The sequence below is a fragment of the Lathamus discolor genome, chromosome 1 (genome assembly GCF_037157495.1).
Source record: "Lathamus discolor isolate bLatDis1 chromosome 1, bLatDis1.hap1, whole genome shotgun sequence".
NCBI lineage: Eukaryota > Metazoa > Chordata > Aves > Psittaciformes > Psittacidae > Lathamus > Lathamus discolor.
The window spans coordinates 3,014,523-3,036,075 of NC_088884.1; the positions used below are offsets into that span (position 1 = coordinate 3,014,523).

The 21,553-nt window shown below is 59.5% G+C and overlaps 1 protein-coding gene across 8 annotated transcripts in view; it reads right to left on the reverse strand.

The window, feature by feature from the left end:
- Positions 1-20,402, reverse strand: part of SBF1 (SET binding factor 1) — a 59,475-nt gene extending 39,073 nt beyond the window's left edge. For all 8 annotated transcript variants that reach the window (XM_065667962.1, XM_065667795.1, XM_065668046.1 and 5 more), the window contains exon 1: positions 20,268-20,402. In XM_065667962.1, the coding sequence (XP_065524034.1) occupies positions 20,268-20,322 (55 nt within the window). In that variant the 5' untranslated portion in view covers positions 20,323-20,402. The remainder of the gene's footprint in view (positions 1-20,267) is intronic.
- Between the last annotated feature and the right edge of the window lie 1,151 nt (positions 20,403-21,553).

Genomic DNA, 21,553 nt, shown 5'->3' on the forward strand with positions numbered 1-21,553 from the left:
CATCCTCAATGCAAACAGAATAATCCTTCCAGGAGCTGGCTAGAACAAGGGGAATCTCGATCCTCTGGGTATTCCCAAATCCAAGGGCTGCCGCGATATTTAGCAACCTGTGGGTACATCCTGATGATCAAGGCCAGGTTGGATGGGGCTTGGAGCAACCTGCTCTAGTGGAAGGTGTCCCTGCCCGTGGCAGGAGGCTGGGAATGGATGAGCTTTAAGGCCCCTTCCAACACAAACCATTCCACAATTCCATGATGCTCCTGGCTGTCTATCCAAAGCTGCCTCACTGACACACTGTCCAGCCAAGCTCCAGTGCCTCCCTCAGCTCCTCCTCACCTTGCCAGCTCCTCTCCTCCTGCTTCCCAGCATTACCACTGCAGCATCCCAGCCCCTCACCGGCCCCACCAACATGTCCCATTGGCACTTCCCTTCCTGCAGGCCCAGCCCCAGCGACCCTCCCGCTGCTCCAGGCAGGATTCCCAGGCACACACGTGTCCCTCTGCTCCCCTCTTCCTTCCTGCTGCTCCTGCACTGCAGAGTGACCGCGGCACGGGCTGACCCCGGGCAGCAGTGACGGCCCCAGCAGCACCAGGATATATTTGGAAGCTGAGGAGATGTTATCAGGAGACAGGAAATTCTGAATAAGCCAGAAGTTAAACACTCGGTGACACGACACAAGAGCTGAGCAGGGCGCTGGGGCAGCGGGAATGCCGGGAACACTCACCGGGAACAGCCGGGTCCCAGTTCGGAGGGGTCATGGACAAGGGAGAGGCTCCCCATCACTGCCCTCACATTGCTGTCTCTGAGCTGGTGCCTTGCCCAGAGAAGCTGTGGCTGCCCCATCCCTGGCAGTGCTCAAGGCCAGGTTGGACACAGGGGCTTGGAGCAAGCTGCTCCAGTGGAAGGGGTCCCTGCCCGTAGCAGGGGTTGGAGCTGGATGAGCTTTAAGGTCCCTTCCAACCTAAACCATTCCATGTTCTATGACAACTCACCCACCACCTCACAGGGAAACAGGCCAATGAGGAACCCAACCATGCAGCAGCTCCTCCTGCCTCTGTGGGAGCTGGACCTTCTCCACGGCTCCTGCTGTGGTGTCACAGTGAGGGGAGATGCAGAAGGGAGTTTTCCTGAGGTTTTCAGGGAAAAGGTCTTGTTTGGAGCAAGCCCTTCTCCACCACTCACCCCCAAAGCCTCCGCTCACGAGTTGCTGAGAGCACGGGACCGTGTTTCACCTTGGTACAACCAGTCCAGGCAGTCCCAGGGGATCAGACCTTCTGCAGGCTCAGACACGGCTCCCACACCCCCAGACCTCAAACATTCCATGGGATACAGCATAGGAAACACACAGCTCACAGCTCCCAAAGCCAGGATGGACGGGGCTTGGAGCAAGCTGCTTTAGTGGAAGGTGTCCCTGCCTGTGACAGGGGGTTGGAACTGGAGGGAGTTTAAGGACCCTTCAACCCAACCCATTCTATAATGCCATGATTCTGTTCTAAGTGCTCAGCCCATGAGGAAGAGCTGCTTCAGCATTCCCCCTCTCTCAGCATGGAGAAGGGGTGTCTCCCTGTGCCAGGACAGTCTGCCAGGTCATTGCAAGCCCCGAGCTGTTTCACCAGCTCCCCCAGTACAGGGAGATGGAAGCTCTGAGGTGTCGCTGGAGGCTTCCAGGAGCTGCTCGAGGTCTCGGAGCCAGGATCCGTGCAGGAGTTGTGCTGTTGTAAATCACAAACCACTGCGTGCTCCCGAGCACCGACCATAGCTGCGGCGGTGGCTCCCTGCAGAGCAGCACCAACCACAGGGCACCAAGCCATGAAACACACGAGGCCCTGAAGCTGCTGCCAAGAGCTCTCACTGCTGGGCTCTGCGGTGAGTGATGCAAGGAACCCAAACCGTGCCGAGAGCCTCTTCCCTGCGCTGCACACCAGTCCCAGGCCAGCGAGCAGGTCAGTGCTGGAACGAGCAGGGATCCACGTCACCCTCACAGCTCACCTCCAGCCCCGCTTGGGCAACGGCCCCGCAACAGGTAGGAGCTGTTGCATCAACCGGAGCTATGGCACAACCAACCTGGCAGCAGGTCCTGGGGCAACGCAGCGCCCATCAGGGCAAGGAGCTGGCTCCTGGCAGAGATGTAGTGGGGCATAGGGAACAGGGCACGGTGCTGGGGGGAGAACAAGGGCTCTCCAGAGACACCCCATGCATGGGAAGAGCAGGAAGAGATGGGGAGGAAGGGCGGGGAGGCACTGGCACAGGGTGCCCAGAGAAGCTGTGGCTGCCCCATCCCTGGCAGTGCTCAAGGCCAGGTTGGACACAGGGGTTTGGAGCAAGCTGCTCCAGTGGAAGGGGTCCCTGCCCGTGGCAGGAGCTTTAAGGCCCTTTCAACGCAAAGCTCCTGGATCCTCCCTAGGTGTGAGACCCTCACATCCAGGCTGCGGTGTTCATCCCACTGCTCTCAAAGTCTCCTACAAGACTCATCAAACTGTCCTGGTGAGAAAGGCAGGACCACCACGTACACTGCTGCTACCTGGAGTCAGCACACACAGGACCGGGCTGTTGTAGCCCATGGACATCAGCTCCTCCTCCCCGGGGAGCAGGAAAAAGCTTTGGATGATTTATAATAACAGAGAGGGAGAATAAGGCAGAAATGGGGATTCAGACAGAGGCCAACCCCATCCATGAGACTCACGTCCTTCCCCGTCCCACCAACTCCAGCGCACCAGCGGGCACAGCGGCCCCCGACAACAGAGGAGTGTCTGCGGGGGGACAATGACAGCTCTGTTTCTCCTTATGTCCCTCTAAAAGCAGCACAAAGAATAGCCTTTCTATGGAGGAGAACAAAAGGGCTGTGTGTGGGGCTGGGCTGCCCCCCCCTCCCAGCCACTGCGCAGCCCATCCCTGAACCCACCCCAACCCAGCGTGAGCAGCAGCTCAGGGAGGGGATCCTCCCGCAGCCCCTCTGCTGTGCTCTGGGGAGACCCCCCCTGCAGCCCTGATCCAGCTCTGGGGCAGCAGCACAAGAGGGACGTGGAGCTGTTGGAGCGAGGCCAGAGGAGGCCACGGAGATGCTGCGAGGGCTGGAGCAGCTCTGCTCTGGAGCCAGGCTGAGAGAGCTGGGCTGGGGCAGCCTGGAGAAGAGAAGGCTCCTGAAGGGGAGACCTGAGAGCAGCTCCAGTGCCTAAAGGGGCTGCAGGGAACCTGGAGAGGGGCCTGGAACAAGGGCCTGTAGGGCCAGGCCAAGGCAGCAGATCTGAACCTGGCACAGGACATGCAGCCGGATGCTGCAGGACCGGAGCAGCACAGACACCCTGGGATCTTACAAAGGTCTTTTTCACAGAATCATGGAATGGTTTGAATTGGAAAGGACCAGTCCCAACCCCCTGCCCCAGGCAGGGACACCTTCCACTAGAGCAGAGATTTAAGGCAAAAGTCTCTCCTATGAGGCACAGTCACACCCAAACACGACTCCTGTCCCGCATGCATGTAAGAACAGAACTCGGGGGAAGATGACCTCAGTGTGTGTTTAGTGATGGCTGGCAGATGTCTGAGGACATGGCTGCTCTCTGTAAACACAGGACGATAGTGATCAGAGGGACACACACTCGGGATGGACCCAAGACAGAAGCGGGTGGCGAAGGAAATCATCTACATGCGACTCCCATCAAAACCTGACCAGCTCATGGCATCTCCCAAAGGCAGGCGAAAGCCTCCACTTTGGGATCCCTCACTCCCACCCCTGAGCAGATCCTACAGGAACGCAGCTGCCGGTGGGACCAGCTCGTGTTTTCCCAGCACAGCACCTCACTGACTCCTGGGGGTGCCTCTGGATGAGCCTCCTAGGGATGAGGTGTTTGCAGAAGAGCTAAAATTAAAGCTCCTGGAGAAGCGGATGGTGGTGCTCCTCACCTGCTATTTTCACACCATCCCCTCCCGGGCCCTGCTCCCATCCCTGAGCTGTCATTACCCTCCTTAAATCAGCTCCTATTCACCCTCAAATTAAGGCTGAGAAGTGCTGGTGAGATCCCATGGTGAGATCCCATCCCTCAGGCCAGTGGGCACGTGGCACTGGGCAGTAGGTGACCAGACCTCCTCAGCAGCACCTCACTGCAGGCAGCAGCAGGACCTGTGAGCTGCAAACCCAACAGGGTTGGACACACTGTGGGGCAAGGGCTTGGGGCTGGAAAACACCAGGAGCCCCCATGGACCTGCAGGGATGTGGAGCCCGTTCCTCTCTCGCTCTCCTGAACCCCAAAGAAGAGGTCCACTTGGATATCCCAGTAAGGCGGAAGCTGCTGTGCTTCCCAAGCACGATGCTTCCAGGATGATCCTCAGCTGCCTTGCTGCATGTCCAGGGCAAATGGCAGAATGGGTCGGGAGGGATGAGAGAGTCGGTGAATGCTTTTTGTGGAAGGGACCTTAAAGCCCATTCGGCTCCAACCCCTGCCACAGGCAGGGACCCCTTCCACTGGAGCAGCTTGCTCCAAGCCCCTGTGTCCAACCTGGCCTTGAGCACTGCCAGGGATGGGGCAGCCACAGCTTCTCTGGGCACCCTGTGCCAGCGCCTCAGCACCCTCACAGGGAAGAGCTTCTGCCTAAGAGCTCATCTCAGTCTCCCCTCGGGCAGGCTAAAGGCATTCCCCTTGCCCTGTCCCTGCAGGAATCCCCTCCTGGACCAACTGCTCACGCTCTGGGGGTGCAGCCCAGGATGAGGTTGGTTTCTGGGGATCCAGATGGTCCCGCTCAGCAGAACCTCCCATTCAGCCTGGAAGAACCCATCCAGGGCAGGAGCTGCAGGGAGAAGTTTACCCCTGTCTATGGAGCCATCCCCAGAGCCAGAGCCCGGGCTGGGCTCGGGCCAGGTTCTGCTGTCCTGGCACGGCCGCAAGAGCTGTGTTTATCTTTAGAAACACAAGAGGAAGTCATTAAATGAAAAACTCCTCCTGCTTCCGAGAGCTGCTCCCGGGAAGCACCGCCCGGCCCGGGGGGCAGGCAGGGGCAGCGGCAGGAACTGGGGCAAACAGGAGCAGCGACAAGGGCAGGAGCAGGGGCAGGGGCAGGAGCTGGGGCAGGGGCAGAGGCAGGGGCAGGGGCAGAGGCAGGAGCAGGGGCAGGAGCACGGGCAGGGGCAGGAGCAGGAGCAGGGGCAGGGGCAGGAGCATGGGCAGAGGCAGGAGCAGGGGCAGGAGCACGGGCAGGGGCAGGGATGAGGGTTCACAGCTCCTGCCCTCGCTGTGCCATGGCAGTGCCGGGAACCTGCTCCCAGCCAGCGCCCAATGGCCCTTCCCAAACCCCTCCCATCATAAATACCTGGGGCCTGACACAGCATCAGAGCCACAGTCACCCAGAGCATCACACGCACCATGCCATGGAGAGCTCCAGATGCTCCAGCCCGCCCTGCGGCTGCATCCCTTTGGATCAGCCTCCAAACACCAGCCTCAAATCCCAACAGCACAGAAACTGCATCAGACTGAGCTGCAGCATCGTGAGTTGTGATGTAGCAGCAGTAGGCGCTCAGAGAGAAGGTGAGATGTGAGCAGGAGGTTCATCCCAACACGGAGTCACCAGGAGGGATGCAGAGCTATGGTAACTGCTGGGAGCAGCATCCTCACCCAACTGGAAACACTCACTTGAGTCTGGGGTTTGCTGTCTCTTGAGCAAGGAGCTGGCCCCGAGGAGCATGTCTTTGCTGCTCAAGGTCTGTGCTCCACCTGAAGCATGGTGGCACACAGCATGAGGCACGGGGTGACTATAGACAGATTCACACTCCTGGAGACACCACAAGGGTCTTCCTTGCTCCAACCCCACTGAAAATAGCTCCTCCTGGTCAGATTTGCAACTGAATCCCCAAATCTCCAACTGAAATCCATAGCTTTAGTGTAAGTTTCTGGATAATCCAGTTTGCCACAAAGCAGAACAAAACTCTATAGAGGCTGCAGAGGGAATCTCCCCACAACGGGAACGCCTCAACCCCAAGTGTCTGCAAATGTTGTTTGGGAAGGTCCCAGAGCAGCAGCAAAGCATCAAACCTCACCCAGGGACCTGCAAAGGACTCATGGTCCTCAACTGCCCCACTCTAGCACTCTCCATCCACTGTGCCCTTACTGAGGTGCCAACAGTGGTCCCCAAGTGCTGCAAAGGATGAGACCACCCCACACAGGACACCTACAAATTCGGATTCACACAGTCCTGGTTGTCAGTGTCCCAGAGCTGTCACTGAAGACTGCACAAATGACACTTCTATAACAGAGCATCCTCAGATGGGCTCAGGGAGACCTGATGGCTCCCTACAAGTGCCTGACAGGAGGATGGAGCCAGGAGGGGCTGGGCTCTGCTCCCAAGGAACAAGGGATGGGACAAGAGGAACCGGCCTCAAGCTGCACCAGGGCAGGTTTAGATGGAGCTGAGGAACAATTCCTGCCCCAGAGGGTGCTCAGGCATTGGAACAGGCTGCCCAGGGCAGGGCTGCAGGCACCGGCCCTGCAAGTGTTCACACAGCGTGGAGACGAGGCCTCAGTGCCATGGGGCAGTGGTGGCCTTGGCAGGGCTGGGAACGGTTGGACTGGATGAGCTTGAAGGTCTGTTCCAACCTGGTTGGCTCTATGATTCTACGATTCCATCTCCTCCCAGCTGGAAGGGGCCGGTGCCTCTAGCAGACCAGGCTCAAGCGAGGAGTTAATAACACTGAGCACACCAGAGCTGGGCCAGTCTGGGGCTGGGAGGTACCGGACACCAGGAGCAGCTGAGGGGCAGGGCAGGGCAGTTCCATTCTGTAACGGCTACGTCCAGAGCAGAACTGCTGATGTTTGACAGACACAAACCTCATGATTTGTGTTAAGGAGATTAAAAAGGACGCGGAGCTGCTGGAGCGAGGCCAGAGGAGGCCATGGAGCTGCTGCGAGGGCTGGAGCAGCTCTGCTCTGGAGCCAGGCTGAGAGAGCTGGGCTGGGGCAGCCTGGACAAGAGAAGGCTCCTGAAGGGGAGACCTGAGAGCAGCTCCAGTGCCTGAAGGGGCTGCAGGGAACCTGGAGAGGGGCTTGGGACAAGGGCCTGTAGGGACAGGCCAAGGGGAATGGCTTGAACCTGCCCGAGGGGAGACTGAGCTGAGCTCTTAGGCAGACGTATATAAATATGCTCAGGAAGAACGTGTAACTTCAGTCCTTCACCTCCACAGCAACACTCAGTGCATGAAGCCCCATGAAGTGCCGCCATATTCCATAACTTCCAAGAGGATTCCCTGAGGAGCTGCACTGACGCCGGGACACAGCCAGGTCTCATCCTGCACCAGCAGCACCCCAAGATGCTCCCAGCTCCCGGCTCATCCAGGCCAGGCTCAGGGCTCGCCCATCTGCAACCTCACAGCCCAGATGTGCTCCCACAGCGCAAACCACCCTGGAGAGCTGGATGGGAGGGGATGACAGTGAGAACCGCTCGGGGTGGGACTGCTGCCCATACCCCCCCGGAGGGAGCCGGCTCCCATTGGGAGCACTGGAGAGCCACGTGTCTGGGTGCGGGGATGGAGCTGGTTTATCCTGCTCCTATTTCATCCCACATCCCTCACTCCGTGCAGCGGCAGGGCCAGGAGGAGGCTCCCACCATCGGCACTGTCACAATGCCGGTGTCCCTGTGGCACTGAGCACATGGCACAGCTCACACCCGCACAGCGGGCGCGTGGCGAGGGCTATAAGCGGCGCTGGGAGGAACCGGCTCTATTTTTACCCACTGCCACATTCCAGCAGCTGCCCTGGGAGCCGGCACCGGCCCCGCTGCCCCCGGGCCTGTAATTACAGAGCGAGGGCACTAAAAACAGCACGAGGAGCCCCACTGCCCTGCCGCAGCCACGCCACGCACGGGACATCGGGGAGCATGGAGAGAGGTGCAGATACCTCGGGTGGTGTGAGCATCCCAGCATGAGGGGGTGCTGACAGGAGGCTGGAGCCAGGAGGGGCTGGGCTCTGCTCCCAAGGAGCAAGGGATGGGACAAGAGGAACCGGCCTCCAGCTGCACCAGGGCAGGTTTAGATGGAGCTGAGGAACAATTCCTGCCCCAGAGGGTGCTCAGGCATTGGAACAGGCTGCCCAGGGCAGGGCTGCAGGCACCGGCCCTGCGAGTGCTCACACAGCGTGGAGACGAGGCCTCAGTGCCATGGGGCAGTGGTGGCCTTGGCAGGGCTGGGAACGGTTGGACTGGGTGAGCTTGAAGCTCTTTTCCAGCCTGGTTGGTTCCACAATTCTAAGTGTGGAAACAGGAGAAAACATTCTCTCAAATACATTATTAACCCTGCAGGGAAGCTCTGCTGTTATCACACTCACTCTGTTGGCCCAATGTGTGCCCAAGTGCTGCTGATCAGCCATTGGTCACGGCACAAGCTGCCACCAGCAGGGAGAGCTCCACAGGGCACTGGAAGGGTTCTTCCAGAGACCACCATGCTCAGCCCAACCATCAGCATTCCATCCACCCTGGAGCCACAGTGCAAAGTGGCCTTACAGGGATGATCACTCCATCAGCTTTAACGTCCGAACAGAAGGACCCAAGTAAGAAGATAGCTCAGCTGAGGTGATCCCTCCAGCAGCCATCACCCACCCAAGCCAGCCACAGCCTCCCAGCGGAATCCTCACCGTGCCTGGAGGGGAACAGCACCTTACCTGAGTTACTGGTGCGTGTTTGGGGCACTGGGGGGTCATGGGCTGTGCTGACTGTGGCTGCGAAGCCGGTGGATGCGGTGCCAGGCTCCAGCTGCAGCACCAGCACCAGTGGAGGTCACTCACAGGACTTAAACAGGGGAAGTCCAGGTTAGATCTAAGGCAAAAGCTCTTCCCTGTGAGGGTGCTGAGGCGCTGGCCCAGGGTGCCCAGAGAAGCTGTGGCTGCCCCATCCCTGGCAGTGCTCAAGGCCACGTTGGATACAGGGGCTTGGAGCAAGCTGCTCCAGCGGAAGGGGTCCCTGCCCGTGGCAGGGGCTGGAACTGAATGAGCTTTAAGGCCCCTTCAACCCAAACCAGTCTGGATTGTGTGACTCTAAGAAGGGCGGTAACTCTCCTGAAGGGGGGCAGATAGAGGGTTAAGAAGCGAAGCAGCTCGGTTCCTGCACGAACCTCTCCATATGAGCCATACAGCCAGCCCAGAGCAGGAAGCGGCTGATGCTGAACAGAACTGAGAACACCCCCGTTACAGACTGCCCTGGGATGGAGAACCAACACCCACCCTCGAGCTCCAGCTTCTGCACCCACAGTTCCTCACTGGACCGGGCTTTCTGCTGTGGCTACAGCACTCACAGGGCTCATGTCCCACAGACCCACAGCAGCCCAAGCCCTAGAGCTGACACAGGGCCCCCAGGAAAGGAACCAGCTCCTGCCTGCAGCTTAGGATCAACCAGGTTGGAAAACACCTTCAAGATCACCAAGTCCAGGCCGTTCCCCAGCACTCAAAAGCAACCCGCTCTAGTGGAAGGTGTCCTCCCCGTGGCAGGGGGCTAGAGCTGGACGAGCTTTAAGGTCCCTTCCAACCCAACCCATTCCATGACTCTATGATTCACACACACGTGTATCCATGTTCCAGGAGCTGGCTGAAGGCACTGGCTGGGTTGTGAGTGTACTCCAGCAGGCAGCACGCAGGGATGCTCCTCCTGGAGCACCCGCCGCTCCTCCAGACCCTCTCCTTGTCCTGGGCACTGCGATCACCATCAGTTAAGTGCAGTGGTTGTGGCTATATAAGGAAAAAGAAGGGGATGTGCTGCCCGTCAAACCCAGCTTCCTGTGGGGCACCACCAGCCCTCAACAACGCACTTTGTCTTCAGAGTGACAAGAGCCAACAGCACCAGGAGCAGAACTTCAACCAGCAGAGCACCGAGGTGGGCAAGGAGCAGTGTGTGAGCTCAGCGGGGCCCAACAGCGGGTGCAGAAGGTAAAGGAGCAGGTACAGGCTCCTCTCTACAGCCAGCACCCAAAGAACCTGCTCCTGTGGCCTCCCCAGGTACTTTCCCACTTCCTGACACTTCATCACTACAGCCAAGATTGGGGAGGTCCATAAATCTCTAACCCAAAGGAACCAGGAGCCGGTTTATAGGGACACGCCAGCGAGGTGGTGGCACTGCTGCTCAAAAGCTGTTGACTGATAGCACAAGGGAAGGAGCTGCTCTGATTGACACAAGTTCCTGGGGAGATTTCAGCTGGACCCAAGAGGAAAATCACTCCCACTGAGAACCAACAGCCATTGGAATAATGTCCCCAGGGAAGTGCTGACTCTCCAACATTGTACACTGTTAAGATTGGGCTGAACAGAGCGTGGAGACATCTACTCTAGGTCATGCTGTGCCTGCAAAGGTTGGAGCAAATGATCTTTGAGATCACTCCCAACCTGGGATTCATGATTCTGTGATGGACATTCACATTCTGCTCATAAAGGATCCCCTCTGGCAGGTTAAAACCATTCCCCTTGTCCTGTCCCTACAGGACCTTGTCCAAAGCCCCTATGCAGCTTTCCTGCCTGTCCCTTTCTTGTGAACACGATGACTCCACGGTGGCACCAGGCCAGGGGGGATAACCATGGGCTGTCATCGAGCTCAGGCTGCAATGAGACAGCTCTGCCAGTGCTGCTCTCCAGAGGCTCAGTGGCTGCGGGTCTGGTGCTGGGTGCAGTCACGGGATGAGTGTTCCATGGAAGCTTAGGGCTTTGGTCTCTGAATCATCAGCTGTGGGATGCAGCAGGACACGTGCAGAAAGCCGGGGCTGTTCGGTCTCTGAGCAGCAAAAAGGATGAATCCCTGCACACCACACGAGGAGGAACGATGCTGCCTGGCTCCAACCAGGAGTATCAGTTACAGCCTTCACCAGAACAGGAGCTGTTTCCTTCCATGGCTCGTGGGTACATGAAGTGTTTGTGAGTCCACATCCAGGGGAAGGTGAGTTCTCTGTTGGCCAGAGAAGCTGTGGCTGCCCCATCCCTGACAGTGCTCAAGGCCAGGTTGGACACAGGGGCTTGGAGCAAGCTGCTCCAGTGGAAGGGGTCCCTGCCCGTGGCAGGGGTTGGAGCTGCAGGAGCTTTAAGGTCCCTTCAACAGAACCGAGTCGGGGGTTCCATGATTCCAGTGAGGCGGCAGCACCTCACCAGGCCTTCCCAACATCACCACAGGTTTTCTCATCCACATTAAGACCTAACACAACACTAGAGGTAATGTCTGAGCTCTTTGCCTCACTGATAACCCACAGGAGTCACTCCTGCAGGTAACTACTGCACAGACCAGCACAGGCCTCATTCTTCTCAGTAGGAAGCTGACCTGGAGCAGGCTCTCCCTGGTACACTACACTCACCACACCCCGCCTGACCTTTTTCCTAAACAGGTCTGCTAAGGTCACATTCACATCACCCGCAGCTTGGCTCGCCTCATATCCTATCACCACCTTCCCAAAGGAACCCCAGTCGTACCAGTCCAAATCCAAAGTGCCACCCAAGGTGCTGCTTCTCCACCAGCACCAGTCACCCCGTGTGTCTCGGGTGGTGCTCCCGTTTAAACCCACCCCACGGCACATCCCTGGGATCCCCCCACTGCCACCACAGCCAGCAGCATCCTCCAGCCTCAGCTGGGCAGCACTGAACAGAGCAGACATGTCTGGAGGCAAGCACCAGACATGGTCCCACTCTGCGCTCACCAGGCAGGGATGTCCCAGCCGATGCTCCCACTGCAGAGACATGGCACAACATGGGCAGGAGGAGCAGAGGAGGATGTCATCTGCTGGGGTTCAGCTCCAACAGCACCTCTTGGAGAGACCCATTTCCAGTTCTCAAGCCTGAGACCACCCCAACTCATGTACAGGACCTTGCCCTTGCCGTGCTGAACATGAGGTTCACACAGTCCCACCTCTCCAGCCTGGCCAGCTCCCTCTGGATCTCATCCCTTCCCACCAGTGTGTCACCCCACCACACAGCTCCATGTCATCACAAATGTGCTGAGCGTGTTTGACCCCAGTGTCCATGTCACCAACAAAGATGCTGAACAGGACCAGCCCCAACACCAACCCCTGAGGGACACCAGTGGTCTCACTTGGGCATTGAACCATTGACCACAACTCTCTGAGTGCAACCATCCAACCAATTCCTTATCCACCGAGTAGTCCATCTATCAAATCCATGCCTCTCCACCTCTATCAAATCTATCAAATCCATGCCTCTCCACCTTAGAGACAAGGATACTGTGCAGGACAGTACCAAACTCCTTCCACAAGGCCAGGCAGATGACATCAGGTGCTCTTCTCTTGTCCACCAACATGACGGCCCCGCCACAGAGGCCACCAAATTGACCAGGTACAATTTGCTCCTGGTGAAGCCGTGCTGCTGTCACCACTCACCCCTCGCTGTCCCTGTGCCTCAGCAGCTCTCTGTGCAATCAGCAGGTTGGGAGGCCCTGGCCTGGGGAGGAAGATGCTGTGCAGAGCCACAAGCAGTGGAACCAGGTTTCTGCTGCACTTCCTCCGGCTGCCCACAACACAGGAACAGGGCCAGTGAGCTCAGACACACAGACAGACTTGGGGGTTTCCTCCTCACAGAGCTTCCTGCTGCATCCTCTGCATCAGCCCCTTCAGAAACACAGAATGAACATGCAGGGACCCGAAAGGCAGCAGCTGCCCAAGAGGTTGGGCTGTTCCTGCAACCCACCTGGGCACTTGAGAGCCAGAGCAGAACACCCACTGTAACCAGGATGACACAAAGGCCTTTGCTCTGGGAGAGGAGAGGTTGGACAGGGCTTGGACCTGCTCTGGTGTAAGGTGTCCCTGCCCATGGCAGGGGACTGGAACTGGAGGAGCTTTAAGGGCCCTTCCAACACAAACCCAATCCATTCTAGATGACCTGCATCGCCTGCCCCTTCTCACCACTAACTGCTGCCACCACCACCAAACCCTCCGTGCCTCCTGTTACCAGTTGCTAAACTGGAAGAGGGAGAAAGAGGACTGCAACACAGCAGAGACACATTCACAGGAGCAGGAGGATCCTGCCCCAAGGTGCCTGCAGGCTCTGCTTTGACATTACCAGAGCATTTAGTGGTCAAGAAGACCTGTAGCCACATAGAGGAAAACCAAGCACCCAGCGCCGGAGGGCTCCACACCACAACCATGGTGAGAGGTGGAGGAGAAGCTCTCAGGGTAAGGAACCAAAGGAGTTTGAGGGTTAACTCCTCCTGCCTGGAGCACAGGGAACTCCAGGGCATGTTCCTACCTGGGGTTCTGTTTGTGGTTTTGGATCCCTAAAACCGCTGCTGCCTTTTCCAGCCTGGCACATCCCAGCACTGGAAATGGGAAAAGGGAATGCAGTGCAGTCAAACCTCAGGATTCTGTCTCCCATGGAAGGAAAAGAGGGAGAAATGTGACATGTCCCAGCTGGCAGCAGTGTCAGTAAGAGCTGAGGAACGTGGTTACAGCACCTCTGCAGACAGGAGTTGCCTCCTCCTGCTCCTCACAGCCCCACACGGTGACCAATGTGTCTCACACACACCAACACCGCCCATGACAGCCACACCAACACCAGCTCCTGCTGAAGCCAGCCCAGGGTGGGGGACCCTGCTCACAATGGGGAAGAACGACTCAACCAGAGCATTCAACCATTGGAGGCCATTCATCCAGCACAGGTATTGCTGCAGTGACCCAGCCCACACGGACACCAAACACATCCGCGGTGCATTACCCAGCAAGAACTATCCATTTGTCTGAAGCAACATCATAGAATCAGGGAACGCTTTGGGCTGAAGGGACCTTAAAGCTCCTCCAGTCCCAACCCCTGCCACGGGCAGGGACCCCTTCCACTGGAGCAGCTTGCTCCAAGCCCCTGTGTCCAACCTGGCCTTGAGCACTGCCAGGGATGGGGCAGCCACAGCTTCTCTGGGCACCCTGTGCCAGCGCCTCAGCACCCTCACAGGGAAGAGCTTCTGCCTAAGAGCTCATCTCAGTCTCCCCTCGGGCAGGTTAAAGCCATTCCCCTTGGCCTGGCCCTACAGGCCCTTGTCCCAAGCCCCTCTTCAGCTTTCCTGGAGCCCCTTTAGGCACTGGAGCCGCTCTCAGGTCTCCCCTTCAGGAGCCTTCTCTTCTCCAGGCTGCCCCAGCCCAGCTCTCTCAGCCTGGCTCCAGAGCAGAGCTGCTCCAGCCCTCGCAGCAGCTCCGTGGCCTCCTCTGGCCTCGCTCCAACAGCTCCACGTCCCTCTTGTTGTTGCCCCAGACACGGGGCTGCAGCTGCGCTGGGGACTGCCCCAACCCATGCCCAGGACACCACAGATTCACCACTTGCGGAGATGAGCCCATGGAAATCTTTACACCAAGGTGCTCCTGGTGCCTTATTTAGTGTTGCAAAGGCTCAGCCCCCTCAGTGACCTTTGGGAAAGGACCTGCCGGTGCACAACCACCACAGCAAGCACAGGAAGCAGCCGCAGGAGGAGACCCATGGGAGGTGATGTGGGGAGGGGAGAGCAGACACCCCAGTGCTCCTGTGCACACCACAGCCCGTGCACGGTGGCGGGTGCACAAGGGGGAGATGATCCCTGCTGTGTCCGCACAGCACCAACTGTGGCTTTCAGGACTGGTTGTCTCATACAGGGACCACGGGATTGATCCCTGCTGATCTCCCTCAAGGAAACTGCCAGTGCTGGGACCTGTCAACAAGGTACTGCAGGACCAACCCCACCTCCCCATCCATCCGGCAGGATCTAATCCCATGTCTCTGTCTGGCATCTGTCACCCTGAGTCTGGCTCTGCAGCACACAGAGCTGCTCCTGGAAAGGAGTTCAAAGAGAGTAAGACAAATATTGAGTTTTCAGAGAAGCTGTGGCTGCCCCATCCCTGGCAGTGCTCAAGGCCAGGTTGGACACAGGCGCTTGGAGCAAGCTGCTCCAGTGGAAGGGGTCCCTGCCCGTGGCAGGGGTTGGAGCTGCAGGAGCTTTAAGGTCTCTTCCAACCCAAACAATTCCATGGTTCTATGATTAATAGAGGATGTGGGACCAGACCTGCAGTTCCCAGATGGGCCAGCACCACTGGGATGCTGTGGTGTGAGGTGACCCCCTTTGACAGGATCCACACTGATTGCTCTAACACCCCCATGCTCCACACCACCAGGTAACTGCCACACGCAGTTCTGCACATGGGATGCACAGGGATTCATCCCCTTTTCCCGAGGTCCCCCCACAAGTACTTATCCAGCAAACAGAGCCCACCATCAGCAACCACTGGAGACACCTCAGTGTGAGGGTTTGGGTTTATCTGCTGGATGTGAGCATCACAAGAACCAGTTTGAGTCAAAGCCATGAGTCACTTGGCCAGGCCACACATGACAGAGCGATGGGTATTTTTACTACCAGTTGGAAACGCCTCCCACCAGCGCGAGCTGCACAGACACCCAGAGCAGCAGAGCCAGGACTGCAGCGCGGCACAGGGGCTGGGACCAGCAGTGGGGCAGAGCAGGATGGGACCGAGAGCTCTGCTCTGCCTGGGTTAGTGCAGTTCCTCACCCAGCACCGGCCCCAGCCATGTTGGTGCAGGAGCTGTGAGCATCTCGGGGAGCACAGGATGGATCCTGCTGGATCCGTGTTGGCAGGCGGAGCACGGGGACAGAACCTGCGTCACACACAGCTCGGGACGAGACACGCGAGCACGGAGCTGGCTTCCTCCGAGCGGCAGTCTCCACCTCCACCCGAGCTCAGGAGCAGAACCCACATGCCCAAAGCACAGTCCCAGCGCAGGAACAGCACTGCGCTCTGAAGGAGCCACCACTGAGGGCAGAGGATGCGGAACACCACAGGATGCTCCAGGATGCGCAACTGCAACTGGACATGGAAAACGCTGCAGCCACCCTGCTGAGGTCCATGAGCAGCCAGAGCAGCCCCAAACCCCCACAGCTCTCTCAGCCTGGCTCCAGAGCAGAGCTGCTCCAGCCCTCGCAGCATCTCCGTGGCCTCTTCTGGACTCGCTCCAGCAGCTCCACGTCCCTCTTGTGCCGGGAGCAGCAGAATCGCACGTCTCCAAATCCCCACATTTGATTTCTCTATGTTTGTAATTCCATGCAGGAGGAGGCTGAGCCTCATCCTGATCCATAAACCCCTCCCAGAGGAGCCCTCCATCCACACTGAATGTGTTCGAGGTTGAGCTGTTCAGGACTCTCAGGCCACGGGGGACACACAGAGAAAAACCTCTTGGCTGTGGAGGCAAAGAGCAGCCACAGGCCCTGGCTTTGCAAAGCGTCATTTGTGTGCAGCAGGATGAGAGCCAAGAAATGGAACCCATCCATTTACACACAATACGTGAGCAATCATCACACAACACAGCCAACCCTCACCTATGAAATACACACTGCTGGGCATACTCAGCTCCACACATGTACCCAGGAGCAGCCCCTCTCATCAGACACATGGATGTAGATGCAGGAGCTGATTGAGGTGCAGTGACACCAACCAGGACACAGGGACACCGCGGTCACATCCTGCAGCATCTTTACTTTCGGTTTTGGATTCACAAAACTGCACTGAGCAACATTAACACCTTCTTAGGGCACAGACAGAGCTGGGTTAATTCAGCCTGGAGAAGAGAAGGCTCCTTAAAGGGAGACCTTAGAGCAGCTCCAGTGCCTAAAGGGGCTGCAGGAAACCTGGAGAGGGGCTTGGGACAAGGGCCTGTAGGGCCAGGCCAAGGGGAATGGCTTGAACCTGCCCGAGGGGAGACTGAGATGAGCTCTTAGGCAGAAGCTCTTCCCTGTGAGGGTGCTGAGGCGCTGGCACAGGGTGCCCAGAGAAGCTGTGGCTGCCCCATCCCTGGCAGTGCTCAAGGCCAGGTTGGACACAGGGGCTTGGAGCAAGCTGCTCCAGTGGAAGGGGTCCCTGCCCGTGGCAGGGGTTGGAGCTGGAGGAGCTTTAAGGTCCCTTCCAATGCAAACCATCCCATGATTCTCTCTCTGAAGACAACACAGAGCTACCTCAGATCCCACCCTCTGCAGACCTTCCCCACTCCCCATCCCTCCCCAGCCATTAACCCTACTGACACAGGAACTCCACAGTACCTCACCACACGCAAACCCATCACTGCTGCTGCACACATCCAGCTGTGGGCAGAGCTGAGCCCCCTCCCCACTGCTGCGGAGGGTCCCATCCAGCCCTCGCACAGCTGAACCCCCCAGTGTCATGTGGGTCCCCCACAGCCCTGGTGTGTTTATAGCCAGCACAGCACAGCCCAGCCTGTGCCCAAGCTACAGCTCTAGGGGACCAACCCAACCTGTACAGCAGTTAGTCACTGCCAGAGGAGCAGCCTGTCCTTCCTGCAAATACCATCTGAGCTGCAGCAGGGAGGAGATGTGACAGCAGGAGCGCAGAGAGCAAGATATACATAGACTCACAGGGTGGTTTGGGTGGGAAGGAGCTTAAAGCTCACCCAGCTGCAACCCCTGCCACAGGCAGGGACACCTTCCACCGGAGCAGCTTGCTCCAAGCCCCTGTGTCCAACTTGGCCTTGAGCACTGCCAGGGATGGGGCAGCCACAGGCCCTTGTCCAAAGCCCCTCTCCAGCTTTCCTGCAGCCCCTTTAGGCACTGGAGCTGCTCTCAGGTCTCCCCTTCAGGAGCTTTCTCTTCTCCAGGCTGCCCCAGCCCAGCTCTCTCAGCCTGGCTCCAGAGCAGAGCTGCTCCAGCCCTCGCAGCAGCTCCATGGCCTCCTCTGGCCCTCCTCAAACAGCTCCATGTCCCTCCTGTGTTGAGTAAACACAAGATGCAACCCAAAAAATCCCCAAAACCAATAACCAGTATCAGTGTTCACATCCCAGCAGGCAGATCGGGCAGGTGCCAGAGCATCTCTGACACACATCTTGATCCAAAGCACCCCTCACACAGCTCAGACACCTGCAGATGGGGATGGGAAAGGGTCTGGCTTTAGCTGTCACTGCCCAGAACATGCACTAACGGCCCTCTGGAGGGGATGCCCCAAGCTGGGGTTCCTCACCCCATGACAGTGTCCACTCAGCAGCACAGGAACTCAGGCTTTGCAGAAGCTCCCCACGGTTCGCAGGACACCTCTCCCCACCTCAAGGCTTTCCTGCCTGTATTCTGCTGCCACCCATGGCAGAGGTGCCCAGTTCCCTGCTGTGCCAGCAGCATGGGCAAAGCATCCACTCCAGGTGTACCAGAGCCGATTCGACCATGGGCAGACACCTCTGGCTGCAGGTAAATGTCTCCATCCATGGCAACAGGAAGCCCCACAGACCACTGCAGCCCTGCTCAGCCAGAACAGCCTGGGGAAGGGCTCACACCCCCAGCCACAGCCTTGGTTCCAAGAGGGCTCATTAGATGAGATCTATGAGCAAGCTGCTCTAGTGGAAGGTGTCCCTGCCTGTGGCAGGGCCTGGAGGAGCTTTAAGGTCCCTTCCAACACAATCCATTCCGTGGTTCCATGACTCCGTCTCAGTCAGTGCCTGTGATCAGCTCAGTTCAGACCCACACAGACATTAGCTTTACTGGGACAGGCACCACCAGACACGTGCTGTGGTTTTCTACTCCCAATGCCTGGATATGGGTTCCCAGCTGAGGCTGATGTCCTGCCAGGCCTGTGACCAGCCCAGCCCCTGTTCTGTATGTGACAGGCAAGATCTTAAGTCAGAAAGTGAACACTCAGTCAGAGAAAAACAATGCACTAAGGGTCAGCTCTTCCCTTCCTCATGTCCCACTCAATGAACCACATCACCTAGGAGCAACATTCTTCTGCCCCAAACCACTCCTAGACAGCATCAGGAGGATGTGGGCAGTGACTGATCACTACTCAGCCCCAAGAGCCTCAGGACAAGGAACACGGGTGAAGTGTCTGCCTTGTGGAGGCCTCGGGCAGCCCATGTCCTGCAGCAATCCCAGGCTGGATCCGACCGAGGGCACCAGGAGTGCGGCTCCTTCCCAGCCCGGTGCTGCGGGATGCTGTGACACAGGGGAAAACACCTGCAATAGTAACACCATCACACCCACCACGGGACCAGGGAGCGCAGGGCACACCAAACCTCTGAGATGGCTGCCTGTGCCTTGGCCTGCCTGCTATGGGCCCTCAGAAGAGCTGCACTGTGCTTCCCAGAGCTCTCATCCCCACAGGAGAGCCCCTGGAGCTGGGATCTGCACCCACACAACGGTGCAGCCGCTCTGGGTGGGAACTGAGCTCCCAGCCACAACTGCTGTCACCACCGAGCCACGGGTGGGTGGGGAAGGATTCCCCATCCCTGGCTCCAGCGCAGGCTCAGAACCACCCAGGCAACAGCATCTGTGAATGAGCAGGTTGGGAACCGAGTCCAGCTCTGGGGCAGCAGCACAAGAGGGACGTGGAGCTGCTGGAGCGAGGCCAGAGGAGGCCATGGAGCTGCTGCGAGGGCTGGAGCAGCTCTGCTCTGGAGCCAGGCTGAGAGAGCTGGGCTGGGGCAGCCTGGAGAAGAGAAGGCTCCTGAAGGGGGGACCTGAGAGCAGCTCCAGTGCCTAAAGGGGCTGCAGGGAACCTGGAGAGGGGCCTGGGACAAGGGCCTGTAGGGACAGGCCAAGGGGAATGACTTGAACCTGCCCGAGGGGAGACTGAGATGAGCTCTTAGGCAGAAGCTCTTCCCTGTGAGGGTGCTGAGGCGCTGGCACAGGGTGCCCAGAGAAGCTGTGGCTGCCCCATCCCTGGCAGTGCTCAAGGCCAGGTTGGACACAGGGGCTTGGAGCAAGCTGCTCCAGTGGAAGGGGTCCCTGCCCGTGGCAGGGGTTGGAGCTGGAGCAGCTTTAAGGTCCCGTCCAACACAACCCCCGCTGCGGTTCCAGTCTGGATGCTCTCGGTGCGGAGCCATCAGGATGCCCCTGTTCCAGGCGCACTCCCCCTCTCTCACTGACAGCGCCGCTGTGCCCCAACCCGCGGGGCCGGGGGAACATCACGGACACAGCCGCGGAACCCAAACAAAACCGGTCCCACACAGCGCACCGCGGCCCCGCGGCACGGCCGAGGCCTGCAGGACCCGTGGGGCGCTTCCCGGTGCGGGGGGGGGGGGGGGGGGCCGGTGCCGCGGCCTGCGCCCTGCCCGGTGCCTGCGGAGCCGCGCCCGGGGAAGGCCGCGGGGCCGGCCCGGCCGCTGCGGGGCTCCATCCCCCTCGGTGCCGCGGCCGGTCCCGGCCGCGGTCCCCCCCCCCTCCGGAGTCCCCGCACGTCGCTGGAGCGCGGCGCGTACCCCGCGCTGTGCCGCGCCCCGGGGCCGAGCGGAGCCGTGCCCGGTGCTGGCGCCCGCGCCCCGCACCCCAGCCCCATGCCGGCCCCGGGCTCACCGCGCTTGCCGGGGTCGTATCCGACGAGCACGAAGTAGTCGGCCAGGCGGGCCATGGCGGGATCACCGCGGGGTCAGCGGGGGTCACCGCGGGGTCACGCGGGGGGGGGTCACCGGGGGTCACGGCCCCGCCGCCGCCGCCGCCGCCCCGCGCCCCGCCCGCCCGTGCGCCCCGCCGACCGCCGCCATCTTGGCCCCTCTCACGGCCGGGCCCGGCCTGATCCACCGCGCATGCGTCAGCCCCGCGGGGAGGGGCGGGGAGAGGCTGCTGATTGGGCGAGCGGGGAAGGGGCGGGGCCACGGCGGCATCGGTGCCCGGGACCCCCTCGGTGTGCGGGGCGCGGGGTGCGCGGACCCCTCCGCGAGCGCAACCGGATGTGGGCGAGACCCGCGGCGGCGCCTGCGCGCACGGGCACGCGCGTGAGCCCCCCCCCCGGTGTGCGGGACCCCCCGGTGCTCAGCCCGGAGCTGTTCGGGGCCCCCCCGTTACACCCGGCCCCCGCCCGCCGGGAGGGCACCCACCGGGACCGTGGGCCGTGGTGGCCCTGCCCCATTGGGTGCCGGCTCACACGTGGGGTGCTGGGTCACGTGCACCCGCCCCACTGGTGGTGGGAGATGCTGTGGGGTTTGGGGGCCCCGTGAGGAAACGGTGTCAATCCCACATAGACCGCTTGCGGTGTGATCACCCCATCCCGTCCCATCCCCATCACATCCCACCTCATCCCTATCCCCATCCCAATCCCATCCCTATCCCCGTCCCCTCACCATCCCATCCCTACCCCATCCCATCTTCATCCCTATCCCTATCCCCATCCCTATCCCCATCCCCTCACCATCCCATACTTATCCCATCCCATTCTCATCCCATCCCCATCCCAGTCCCATCCCTATCCCTATCCCCATCCCCTCACCATCCCATTCTGCCTTGCCCCACCTCATCCAGCACCATACACCAGAGCACTGCTGTCCATGGCCTGCCCATGCCTGGTCCTGGAGCAGGCCCGGCCCCCATCAGCACCCATTCCACACTGGCTCATCTAGAGCTGGGAATGATTCATGGCAGGAATTCCTCGTTCACACTCCCACTCGGGACTGGGACATGGGGGGGGGGGGAAGGGAGGAGCACCTCGAGTCACCGGACACGGCCCCTGACGCGTAAACCAGGATCTACGCTGGTTTATGGTGGGGGCTCCCATGGGCCCCCCTTGCCTCTGTTTCCCAGTGTCACCAGTTCATGGCTGTGGCTGCAGTGGGGACACTGGTCCCATGGTGCTGGGGCAGTGGGTG